The sequence below is a fragment of the Rhamphochromis longiceps genome, linkage group LG7 (assembly GCF_057381845.1).
Source record: "Rhamphochromis longiceps isolate RC_006_pf linkage group LG7, R_longiceps_female_GT1.1, whole genome shotgun sequence".
NCBI classification, from domain to species: Eukaryota; Metazoa; Chordata; class Actinopteri; order Cichliformes; family Cichlidae; genus Rhamphochromis; species Rhamphochromis longiceps.
Genome location: NC_140563.1, coordinates 6,144,942 through 6,157,810, shown reverse-complemented (window position 1 = coordinate 6,157,810; position 12,869 = coordinate 6,144,942). Strand labels below are relative to the sequence as shown.

At 42.0% G+C, this 12,869-nt stretch overlaps 2 protein-coding genes across 2 annotated transcripts; one reads left to right on the top strand and one right to left on the bottom strand.

The window, feature by feature from the left end:
* Positions 1–267: 267 nt before the first annotated feature.
* On the bottom strand, positions 268–1,977 carry ascl1b (achaete-scute family bHLH transcription factor 1b). Its single transcript, XM_085411038.1, has one exon. It carries the CDS (start codon positions 1,705–1,707, stop codon positions 1,096–1,098), a length of 612 nt encoding a protein of 203 aa, XP_085267164.1. The 5' UTR covers positions 1,708–1,977; the 3' UTR covers positions 268–1,095.
* Positions 1,978–7,821: 5,844 nt separating this feature from the next.
* On the top strand, positions 7,822–12,866 carry irf7 (interferon regulatory factor 7). Its single transcript, XM_085411813.1, has 10 exons — positions 7,822–7,975; positions 8,186–8,339; positions 8,908–9,079; positions 9,173–9,273; positions 9,385–9,436; positions 9,521–9,637; positions 9,749–9,939; positions 10,173–10,374; positions 10,983–11,098; positions 11,983–12,866. The coding sequence occupies exons 1-10, from the start codon at positions 7,911–7,913 to the stop codon at positions 12,169–12,171; spliced, it is 1,359 nt and encodes a 452-aa protein (XP_085267939.1). The 5' UTR covers positions 7,822–7,910; the 3' UTR covers positions 12,172–12,866.
* The last annotated feature ends 3 nt before the right edge of the window (positions 12,867–12,869 follow it).

Below are 12,869 nucleotides of genomic sequence, written 5' to 3'. Positions count from 1 at the left end.
GCCCTGAATGCAGACAAAGCGCCGTGGAAGGTGCGCGTTTATAATGGTTGGTGAGTGTTCGCCCAGCTGCGCAATTTTCTCCCGTGTGCCCAACCAAGTCGGCAAAAGGTCATGCAGGGGCTTTGAATAAAAGAGAAGCTCCCTCGTTTGCTCAATTAGCGCCGCTGCTGACACACACAGACTCACACGCACACGCAATATCAGCTAAAGAACCAAGCCACTGCAAAAACATATAATATAAATAGATTAATCTTTATTTATAAAACTTGTTTTACACAAAATATATCTGTTAAAATCAAATATTTACATTTTAGGCTACGGGAAGCTGAGAGTGCATACATTAATAAATGTCTCCTTGACAACTATTTTTTTTAAAAAGACATACACACACAAATAAACTACAGGCAGTAGCCTTGATGTTGCTGCCCAGTCACACAACTCATACATGCCAGCTTGCCGCCCCGCTGACAGCTGGTTGTCAAAACACTGTCAGGAAAAAAAGTGGCAGTGAACGTTCTGCTACAACACTGTTTGACTGTATGTACAAAAATATGTCTTCGTGTTAAAACAGTTTGTTGTATGGTACAGCTTTGTTATGAAAGGAGAGGACACGTACATCACGAAAAAAGAAAAACAAAAGTCTGTTGACGCATCTTTTATGTTGTACATCTTCAAGAGATGTGGCAGCTGAGGAAGGCAGTCCGGGTCTGATGAACTACTGACGAACAGATCTTGTAGACAGCGCCGTCCCTGCAGAGTCTGCTGTGTCACATTTTAATTGCACTTATTCAAACAGTTTTTTACTTCCACGCGTCAACGTGTCCAATTCCCTCCTTCCTGTGAGGACTACGCTCTATGCAACAAGATGCTCCCTCTCTCACGCATTCATACTCATTCTCCCTGTTTGTCACTATTGCTTTGCTCCTGCAGAAGCAGCCCGAGTGAGGGAGGCAACAGATCACTTGGAAGCACAGAGAGCAAGACAGATCTGATGCCTTTATCGAGTCTTTCGAAGCATTTCTGGAAGAAGTCAGACGCTTTTCTTCTTTTTTGCGCGCACACGCTGCTATGCGGTTCATTTATGACATGACAGCCTCAGTACCTGTCAAACCAAGTTGTGAAGTCCAATAACTCCTGTTCCTCTGAGCTCAGAGGCTCATAGCCACCTTCATCTGATGAGTAGGTGGAGTGAGGCGACTCCGGGTCGGCAGAGTAGCTGTTGGACAGTGTCGGGGATGGCAGTCCACACTGGAAAGCAGCCGACACCGCGTCGTGTTCGTCTAGAAGTTGCTGTAAAGCTCTGATGTACTCCACCGCGGACCTCAGCGTCTCCACTTTGCTCATCTTCTTGTTGGCGGCGCCGTTTGGCACATGCTGACGCAGAGTCTGGAAGCCCATGTTAACCTGTTTGACCCGGTTCCTCTCTCTTTCGTTCCGCCTGGCCACGGCCACAGGCTGCTGCTGGGGGATGGAGTAGCCGAGGCCGTTGAAGCTCAGGCGACGCTTGCAGCGCAGGAGCTCCGGAGAGCTGGAGCGCTGTCTCTTCAGCACCTTGGCTTTGCTTTGGTAGCCGGCAACGTTGGTGTTCTGGTGCACAGCGCTCACCGAGCAGTCCTGGGCCGGGGCGTGCAGGCTGATGCTGGCGCGTCTTTCGCTAAGTCCAAAGGTGAATGCAGTCTGCGTGGTGGTGATGGTCGCGGTTTCCATCTCGCAAAGAGGGACAGCCTGAAACTTGTGGCAGGAGGAGAAGAGTTGGCAGTGTACAGCTCTCGTGTCCTTCGCGTGGGGACCGTGTGGCTAACTCTAGTCCAAGTCTCTCTTGACTGCTTACTCCACGAGCCGATCTGACCCAAACTTTGGCAGCACTCCTCTTTTTCAACACGCGCCTCCAACACACACCCCACCCACCCCTTTTTTGAGACGCACGCTTCGTGGCGAGGCCCCGCCCCCGCTGTGTGATTCTTCTGCACACCGACTCCCCCGGGCCAGGCGCGTGGCTCCGGGAGCTCAATAAACAATCCCGGGCTTTCACTGTGCCGGGAGCACGCGCTGGGCTCATTTACATTCCAATGTCTCTAACTTGAAGGCCCATTGGTCGATTCAAACGGTCTGCAACCGTGCGAAAAGAAAGAAAGGGAGGAAAAAAAGACAGAGAAAGAAGAAAAAAGAAGATAGAATGAAAAAGTGAATGGTGTGGTTCTTTGAAATGCCTTTTGAATTTGACAATGTACCTCTGGCAAGTCTTCAAATTATCAGTCTTACCCCCCCCCCAGCTCTTTACAATCGCAAATGCCAAGGACGCTCTCTGCTGTATCCAGGCTACAGCTTTGCAAACTGCAAGCGTGTCTCTGAACACAGTTATAAAACTCGCAGAGACGCGATTCATGAGATGATTGTGAAAGGAAATATAATATTACGGCTACCTCTCGAGTCTGTGCCCTGCAGGTCCACTTTGTTTGCGCGTAATCGACAGGTTATCCCGGAAAAATCTTTTTCAGATGCACGGCATCTCTTCATTTCCCATCTGTGTTTTAAAAAAGATTCCCTTATGTTATAATAATCCCATTTACGTCTGTAGGATGATACAGGCTAGATGAACCCAAACCCAAATGTGCTGGTGCACGGATGCAACATTTCAGCACCACAGCGTGACTGGACAGCTTCATGCAACCATTTTCTTCTAAACTGAAGCCTTTTTTGTTTGTTTGTTTTATTTGAATTTAGTTTCATTCAGCATCGACTCGAATCTTAGAAATATATTTTGTATGTGTAAAACTTTCCTTAACAGCAAAAACACCAACAGGTCAGCGTGGAAACGGAGAGTTTTGCATCGTGTTTTTCTAAAGGACATTTGCAGCATCTGGCGGTGAAAAACAGCAATTACATCATCCAAAGCCACTTTACACTTTTGAAGAAAACGAAATTCCCTGATAGTTTTTGCCCCTCTGTGCCTAGATTGCGCTTTTCTACTGTACTATGTGGCTACGTTTAGTTTACACTTACATTACATGTTAGTTAAGGCAAAGTGACTTCTTGTTCGAGAATTCTGGGACAGAATCTGAAATTCGTACTCGGGGCCGGCTGTTATTATCGCTCCACTATCAGCATTGCGTCATCCAATACCGGAGGGTAGAGTCACACCCGGTTACCCTAAGCCTGTTTATTGGCTCACATTCAGCTGGAACTTCCATGAGAGAATTCACAATCATTTTATTGTCATTTTTTAATGACATTTTATGTCATTGTGTATGTGTATGTTTGGGGTTTTTTGCATTTTGTGTTTACTTGCGTTATTATTTTCTAATATTTGAATTTATTTGATTATCTGAAATATTTAAGGATGACACACATAGAAAAAACAGGAAATCACGATGGGGTAAAGTTTATTTTACACCACTAAATATAAATAAAAGCTTAAGTGGGTTCACTTTGGGGACTTTCTAAACCTGCCTTAAGAATCCATACACTCCTGCATTCATATGCTTGAGTGCCATATAATAATCAGCTGTGTTTTGATGTTGTTAATTTTATATGCGTATTTTCCATGTAATATAATATAATTACACGGTGATAAACTTAATAACCTGCCTTTTCCAGCTTGAAGGATAGCGTCTTGTAGCCTATGGCAAACCCCGGTGTGGTGCCAAGGTTTCGCTTCTCTCCGTAAAAACAGCAGGGGGCGCCGAGTGAACGCTCTGTAAGAACAAGTTCATTCAGCACGGTCACTGCCACGACTGATCTGTGGACCTTGATAACCTCATCTTAGGGGAAGTCATATAATCCACACTTTATGCTGCTTTCTCGCTTTGAGACATCGTTAAAAAAAAAACATACTGCATCATACCTCCAGGATTTTAGTTTCTGTTTTGAACAAACTGCTTTTGTTTTGAGACTCTTCATTGGAACCTACAGTGCAAGTTAGTCTTGGCTCAGCAGATGTCTGACTTCCTGACATAGTGCTGATTAGGCATATCAAACATTATTAAAAATTATATTAGAAACCATCTTAGAGCAAAATTGTAGAATATGAAATCTGTTTCAAAGGACAGTCACTGGGCTGGACAACTGCCCAAAAGACGCACCTGATCACAGGATATTATTAGAGTATTATCAATTAACCAACAATGACACAGGGCTGGAAAAGAGGTATCCTATAAATGATCCTAAAACAAGCAATATACAAAAGGATGGACAACAATTGCCAGAACTCTGTGTGTGTATAATACAATGCAACTCAATAAAGGCAAACATCGTTGCCAGTAAATCAATAAATCTTGAATCAACAAACGCTATCTTCTTGGAATATCAACCCATGTTCATACAGCTTCAGGTGAAATCTCATTCACCTGTAAGGGCGTGTCTATTTACGAAAAAGCGGTGGTTCTCTTTTTTCCAATCAAACCTCTTTACTCCAGTGTATCAACACCCCCGCAAGTCTGTTTATTTTTCTTACTTACAATACGTTAAGCCAGCACTGCTCCCTGTTAAAGTATGTGCGTGTATGTGGCATGATATAGCACACAGAGAGAAAGAATGCAAAACAGAGAGATGAATGTGTGTGTGTGTGTGTGTGTGTGTGTGTGTGTGTGTGTGTGTGTGTGTGTGTGTGTGTGTGTGTGTGTGTGTGGAGGGAGGGGGGGGCAGAATCTATATTTAAAATTCCCAGTAGAAATCCCCTTTAAAAGCATAACAAGTCTGACTTGAAATGCACCTGCTTAACACAAGTTTGTCTTTCAAGGACTAGCTGAGTGCTTCTTATGTTGTTTGTATGTTATCTCTCAAACGCTGGAATGATCTTCTGTTGTGTTCTGCAGACAGGTCAAAATATTACCCTTGAATTATGCATAAACTGGCAAAATAGGATGTGACAATCTGTGTTCTGTGTCAATATTAAAGCCAGATCCTTCCTGATTAGCTTCTTTGAGCCTGGGGGGGGGGGGGGGGGGGGGGGGGGGTTCTACAAGGTCCAACTACAAAGACTACAAACACACAGTTTTCAGTGAGCAAGAAAAGAGAAGTGCTCCATCTACAGCATGAATCACTTCCTTATTCCTGACACAGATGCTCGGCCCTGAGAGCTATATTCCCTAAAAAGTGAGAATGTCAGCAACCCAATCTGTGGTCAGAACATGGTTGTGCAATCTGAATATGTAAAGTATCTAAAGCACACAAAGAAACTGACATTTTGTGCTGGGATTGTGGGTGAAAGGTAGAAAGGGTTCCTAGGAGGATAAGGTGAAGAAATTACCTTTCAGTTAGTCTTTTGTGCACAGAGAAATTCTGAAAACACAACAGCGGAAAGAGGAAATGATGCCTGTGTTGGATCAAGTAGCTCAACAAAGGTTTATTCTTCAATAACGCAAACTATAATGCATGCAGCTGAGACGCCCCCAAAGCAGTATCACTGTCAGGTTATTAATATTCTTTCTGATTCTACCGCATGACACAAGTCTGTACAACACCTGCAGAACTTTGCCTCAGAAAGTCTCAAACACAGAGACACACAGCTTTTAATACACACTGTGGGGTATTCACTGGTGGATTTATTTTTCTGAACTCACTGGAACTTGGTGGTTTCAAGGGGGACTCATTTAGCAAGAGTTTAAAAAAAGTACAGACAAGGTGAAACCATTCAATAATGTAGACTATTCAGAAAATCAGAAACATGTCAGGTATCTGAGTCGAAACTGCTTAAGTGATGTTTAGCAGTTGCTAAATCTTATTGATAAGGTTTTCAAATATGACTCTACTACTGTTGATACTATGTACATTACCAGCCACTGTTCAACTATTTGCTAACACAAGTATCCAGTCCAAACAGCAAACATCAAGACAGCCTGATGAAGTCCAAACCATGCATCAGAATGGAGAAGGTGATTACAGTGACTTTGAACATGTCATGTGTATCGGTGCAAAACAGCCTGATCTAAGTATTTCAAAAATGCTGTTCTATTGTAATTTTCATGCACAATCATCTCTAGGGCTTACAGAATATGCCCAGAATATAAGAAAGTTAGCGAGTGGCAGTTCTCTGGGTGAAACTGGCTTGTTTCACCCTTGTCAGAGGTAAGAGGAGAATGGCCAAACTGCTTTAAGCTGACATGAAGGCAATATTAACTCACTTGTTACAACCAAGGTGTGCAGAAGAGCTTCTATGCAGAGCACTTCATACCTTGAAGCAGATACAGGTCTTCTGCTATCAGCTGAGAACAGGAAACCAAGGCTACAATATGCACGGGCTCACCAAAATTGAACGATAGAAGATGGGGAAATGTTGCTGTTGGGTCTCAGTTTCTGCAGTGAAATTCAGATGAATGCCAAAATTTTAGACTTAAACTACATGAAAGTATGGCTCCATCCTGCCTTGTATCAAGAGTTCAGGCTAGCGGTGATGCTGTTGGTGGTGTAATGTATGGAGGATATGCCAGCACTGGTTATATGGCTGTTACTGTCTAATTCATATTTTTTTCATTAGATGAATGTGAAATTTCGGCTAGAATTTGTGGTGATGTGGACAGAGTCTACAAAATTCTCCAAAATGTCACTGATATATATATTGTAGAGCCTAGGTTTGTAGACCACATGATCGCAAAATAGGTCACGTTTGGAATGATCCACCGGTTAACATATCTGAGCCTTGGATGCAGGCCGTTAATAATACGCTAAATGATGCATATTTTTAATCAGATGCTCGTGAATTTTCGTGACACTGGTGAAACTCCCAGCTGATCACTATAACTGAGCGTGACCCAAAGTTTCAGCGGGCAAAAAACTCTTCGAGTAAGCATTTAACTATGGGACAGTAAGCCTATGGGATGATGTAATGATTCTGACGGAGTGACGAAATAGTTACTCCCGTCCCGTGTTTCCCCGCGTCGGGAGCGCGCACTGAGCAGGGAGAGCGTATCCGGTTGAGCCTGGCTCATATTCCAAACAACCAGACGCGGAAGTAGTGACGTGTGACTTTTGTTTAAAAGTGAAAGATGGGTTTCTTTACATTACCGTTCAGTTTTTGGTTACAACAGACACTGATATATCATTACGGATTATTAAGAGATAAGAGAATAGGAGGAGAATCTTTAACGCTCAATATACCAATTTCTCAACAAGTAAACGGCTCTAGTCGTTTTCAGACGTCCTATAAAAATACTATTTGCTCGGATTTTTGCACATCGCCAAAGGTTATGTCTGCTGAGCACATGACTGAAAACAATTGTCAACTGTCTATTTATTTTTATAAAACAGATTTCTGTAGCTAAAACACAGAAATCCCCCTTCCCCCAGATAGACCACGTGACTGAATACTGGTCGAATGGATATACATTTAAAGTGTTTTGGGGTTTCTTAAAAAAAGAAGTCTGTATTTTGACATTTTTCATTCATCCAGGCTGCAAGGCCTCCTTGCCATCACCATAATCTCCAGCTCACTGCACAGATTCTGTATCAGATTGAATATGACGGTCTGGCTGGGCCGCTCCAAAATGTTTAGATTACTTCCAGTCAGAAGACAACTTTAAGCCTCCATACGGCAGGGCGATGAAGCATTTGGAGCTCTATGTTTGTGTAGCCTATTTTCACAGTAGACACGAAACCTGTTTATGTTATATTCTCTTCTATTAAAAAACAAAACAAAAAAAACCCCACCCCTTCTCACTGCAAAGTGCGCGCTCCCGACGCAAGAGAAACAAATTTCGCTTGGCACGCAGCCAGCGACTTTCAGATCTCTCCCAGTAATCTCCAGCGAGAAATTCCATTATACAAACCCACTAACACGCCCATTACATCCGGTCGCCGAGGCTGTCTTGCAATTTCTCTGTAAGAAGCAAACACTCTCAGCCACCCGTGCCTCGAAAATCCCACGCCGGTGATGCTTCCACCCTCTGAAGGAGGGACTTATAATCGGAGTATAAATGTTAGAAGACGTGTTCGGAAAAATCAGACCGACGGCTTTACAGAGAATCGGTGAAATGCAAAGGTAAGAAGAAACCCGTCTTGTTTTTCTCCCTTGCACATTTAATAGTTAATATTACTGCGGTTTATTGCTGTAGAATAAATCTGCAGCTTCCAGATTTAGGAGTTTCTTTTTGAATGTCTTTAGATTTCCCCTTGTGCGCTCATAAGCCGTCTCTTTATTCACGGTTGTTGTCGCTGTAGAACAGCACTGACCTGTCGCGTTTCCCTTCAGCTTCCCAAAACCTCAGTTCTCCAACTGGCTATTAGAGCAGGTGGAAACGGGCCAGTATGCTGGCCTGTGCTATGTTGCAACAAACAAGTTCAGAGTCCCCTGGAAGCACAACTCCAGAAAAGACTGCAGTGACGAGGACAGTAAAATCTTCCGGGTGAGTTTATTGCCAGATTAACCTTTGTTATCCGTGCGATCAGATAAAAGGCTTAAAATGACTATGTTGACATTTTTACTGAAATAATAAGCTACTACATTCATGAGTAAGCGACTTACAAACTAAGCGTGTGCTTTAAATAGTTCCAAAAATAGTTTTGTCGTGTTATTGTTACTATCAGGCTGGAGTTGTTTGGCTTGTTGCAGCTGTTCCCAGAGGCAGTTATGGCATACCATCTCTAGTAGTGACACTTGATCTTGAGTCAAAGAAATCCTGTACTAATGTTTTTGATACATTTGATGTGCAAAACCACAGCTTGTTTTCATACTTAGAGCACAATTATTCGCTGGTGCCAGTATTATTAAAGGAATTCTACAGATTTCAGCCAAGTGTCTAAATCTTTCATAAACAGCCACTTCTTCTTAGATGTGAAATGCAAATAGTGTGTAAAACAATTAGGAGGTGCATGTGAAGTCTAATGTGTGTAATTATCTCATAAAATGTATAGTAAGTCTGAATTTTCTACCCGGCTGTCATTATGTTTACACCTCTCGGCGTTCCTCCATAGGCCTGGGCAGTAGCAAGTGGGAAAATTAATGAGTTCCCTAATGACAAAGCCAGGTGGAAAACCAACTTCCGCTGTGCTCTGAACAACCTCTCTGTGCGCTTCAAGATGGTAAAAGATAACTCCAAGAATTCTGATGACCCACATAAAGTCTATGAGATTATCAACACTGCACGTAAGCTAATTGTCACTTAGGCCAAGATTCTGGGGTAAAACCGTTCCGAGTTTGAATGTATAAATAACGCTGATCTTTCATCTTTCCCTGAAGAAAACCAAGACGGTCTGGCAACACGCGACCCTTGGGAGGGCAATGACATTATACCAGATATATACAGCTCTTCCACAGAGTACCTCCTTTCAGCAAATGAGGTTCAGCATCACATAAAGCACACTTTCACTTCTCTTTGTTGGTGTAATCTCACTTGTCTTTGTGCTTCTGTCTAAAAATTAACAGTTTCACTGCCTCTCCCCAATAAACAGCATGATCTGGTTAACGATTTGATGGCCTTGGGTCTTGGCAGCCAGCCAACAGGTAAAGTTTGTCGATTGCATTTGGTTTTCTGTGGTTTATAATGGAGGTTAATTGTAGTTTAAAATGATTTTACTGTCAAAACAGAGGAGCAACTGTGGACAGAGAACTATGGCCAGCAAAATCCACCCGCAACTGAAAGCTATCCTGTAGCAGCCGGAAACAACCAACAGCTTTTACCAGTTCAGCAAACCTGTTATGGAGGTATGTTTATACAAATTTATCTTCCTAGATGAAAGGTTTACTAAAAATATGTGTACATAGTTACCCAAGAAGGAGGGATCTGTTGTCTATTAACTGTTTTGTTTTGTACAGTAACTCCTGCACCAGTACCTCAGCTGGGGCTATTTGACCTAGAGGTATCCATCCACTACAGGAAAAAAGAAATGGTAAAGATGACTTTGAACACTCCCAAACTGCAGCTTCACTACAACTCAGAGGCCCTTGAGTATGACACATTCAAACTCTGCTTCCCCTCCACTGATGGTCTGCTGGACCACAAACAGGTATAATCATTGCATTAGCTAGATGCATGTTTTACACAGTTGTACCATCCAAGCAGACACTAGAAATTATTTTTTATGTTACTTCAGGCATGAAGCTGACAGATTCTGATGTGATAAATAAAATTTGACTTTAGAATAGGACAGATGGATTTTACCCCTAATTTTAGGTACAGTATACTGCTGTGTGATGAAGCATTTTCATGTTTTACTCACCACAACCTTCTTATTACCAGATTGAATACACCAACCGCATACTTAATAGCATCCAGAGAGGTCTATTCTTGGAAGTGCGAGAAACTGGTATTTATGCCTGGAGGCAGGATAGATGCCATGTGTTTGCCAGCACCAGTGACCCTAGTTTGGCTAATGCAGAGCCAGCAAAGCTTCCCCAAAACACCATGGTGGAGCTCCTTAATTTTGAAAAGTTTGTGAATGGTAGGTGTAGATCTTTGCTCATTTATATATTTGTATATACACCATATACTGTCTGTGAAGGTTCTTAGTCATCTAGGTCATCATAGTCTAAGGAGCTTGGAAAGAAAAGCGTCTGAGCTTCTTTGAGTTGCTTGAAGACGTTTCACCTCGTAAGCCAACACCTCTTTTCAAACAGAGGTGGTGGCTCACGGCACCAACTGCCATCCATAATCCAGTTTTGAGATCCCTTCCCAGGCGCCTTAATGCCCACTCACATCCTGGGCCTTCTGACTTCTGGAAATCACATGATAGGGTGGCGCTTGGTTTCATAATGAGTTCAACCGAAAACTTGGCTGATTGTGACCTACACCCATTTTCACGCCTTGGCTCATGTGATTAGGTAGAGGATCATTAGGGGGTCCATTGTTCCTCCTGGGGGGACACTCCCGTAGGGCTTAAATCTGGGACTCTCCACCATTTGACCTTAGAACTGAAGAAGCTTCTCGGATGACAGGTGAAACGTCTTAAAGCAACTTAAAGAAGACACTTTTCTTTTCAAGCTCCTTAGACTACTGAAGTAAAAATGGATTTCATCCTGAAATAAATGACTCCCCCTGAATTTGTTTCAGAATTGAAACAGTTTAAGGAGAACAATGGTAGATCTCCTGAATACACCATCACCATGTGCTTTGGAGAGAAGTTTCCAGATGGAAAACCGCTGGAGAAGAAGCTTATTGTAGTGAAGGTAACACCATCCCCCGAGCCCTGCTTCACCTCAGTTATTCGATTTAATTCAATTTTGTTTTATTTTCTTAGCAATAATTCATGAAAAAAGCACAGCTGGGTACTTGCACTGTAAGACAGAGACTGAACAAAAATAACCCCAAAATTCCCTTTGAGGAAACACCTGGCAACACTTGGCTTTTGGCTGCCACCTGGTGTGGGCTGCCAACTGCCTCAACCAGTTAAAGTTAGAGGGAAGAGGATTTAAAACAGACTACACACAATATAATAATAAAACAACTGGCGTGTTGGGGAATCCAGTAATTGCAGATAAGACCATGCAGGGGCCAAATGACAGGTAACAGTGAAGAAGACTAGACTAAAGGTGCTCTGTGCATAATGGAATATGACCAGTCAGACCTTATAGTAATTAGGTTGTTTATTAGCATAAGTTATCCTGGTCATCCAGACCTTTCTCGCTTCATGGTATGCTTGTAGTTTAACTACCCCAGTTGTTTCAGTGGGTTTCATCTGCATAGAAAAATGTATCCAGCACTTTCAGTAGCAAAAGAACCAATCATTGATATGAAAAAAAAATTATATATAGAAATAAAGTGTATATACAAGTTTAAATCAAATGTAAGCTTAATTGCATAAAAGCAGAAGGGTGCATAGTATAGTTATAGTTAGAAGAGGTTTGGTGACAGAACGTTAGAGGCAATAGTTTAGACGTGCCGAGGAGGGATAGTGGATATACTGGACAAAGAATGTTGAATGTCGACTTGCCAAGTAGGACATGTTTTTCCTATAACTATTGTTGCTTATCATCAGCCGTCACTTTCAATGGTTACTTTGTCATCAGCAGTTATGCAACTTTACCGTAAATCTTTCTCTCCATTTCTGCAGGTGGTACCTTTAATCTGTCGACATCTTCATGAGATTGCCCAGATGGAGGGAGCGTCGTCTCTTTACAGCTCCAACGTCAGCCTACAGATCTCACATAACAGCCTCTATGATCTCATCAGCTCCTGCTTTCCCTTGCTAACAGCTGAAGACCCGATGCGGGATGCTGCACTTTTCCCGAACCAGATTTGAAATTTGATCTTTCACTGACTTTTATTTGAAACCACTTTAATTTCCTATGGGGTAATGGGACACATTCTACACTAGGTTCTGAATCAGCTAAAAAGTTGGCCGCTCAGCAGCTGAATGTGATTGTGTTATAGCTGCCAATACTGCCATGTGCCTGCTTTTCACTACATGAGGGGAAATGCCCCATCTACTGCTGTACTGTTACATTACTAACCTCAGTTTAAAAATCGCTTTAGAACTGTCCAATTGTCTTTCATCTAATGTATTGTTAAACTGATATCATTCTATATTAAATGAAATGAATGCTTATTATAATGGTAAATCCATTCTGACAAGCTAAGTTTATATTACTGATTACATATTTATAGAACTACTGTGTGTATGTTTGAAGATAATGATGTATGTGTATAGTGATATTTTTGTGTCATACTGCCACTGGCTATATATGAGAAACTGACCAGCTATTCTTCTTTTCATCTTGCACTTTTTATACTGAATAAACTGCCATTTCCATACCCTTTGCTGTATATGAGTTATGCACAAAGGGTTATGTAAAATCTAAAATAGATTATTTTAAACTTGGTATAGTTTCGTGTAAAGCTAAGACTGTGTTAATAAAATTTTAAAATAAAATAAAACTGCTAATGTTGAAAAATCCCTAAAACACAACTGTAAAAAACAGGACAGACTGTAAGTGAGTA

Excerpts from the sequence above, each read along its gene's own strand:
- ascl1b (XM_085411038.1), bottom strand. The coding sequence starts at position 1,707 with ATGGAAACCGCGACCATCACCACCACGCAGACTGCATTCACCTTTGGA.
- irf7 (XM_085411813.1), top strand. The coding sequence starts at position 7,911 with ATGTTAGAAGACGTGTTCGGAAAAATCAGACCGACGGCTTTACAGAGA. Across the intron at positions 9,437-9,520 it reads TCTTGGCAGCCAGCCAACAG|AGGAGCAACTGTGGACAGAG; the intron begins GTAAAGTTTGTC and ends CTGTCAAAACAG. Across the intron at positions 9,638-9,748 it reads TCAGCAAACCTGTTATGGAG|TAACTCCTGCACCAGTACCT; the intron begins GTATGTTTATAC and ends TGTTTTGTACAG.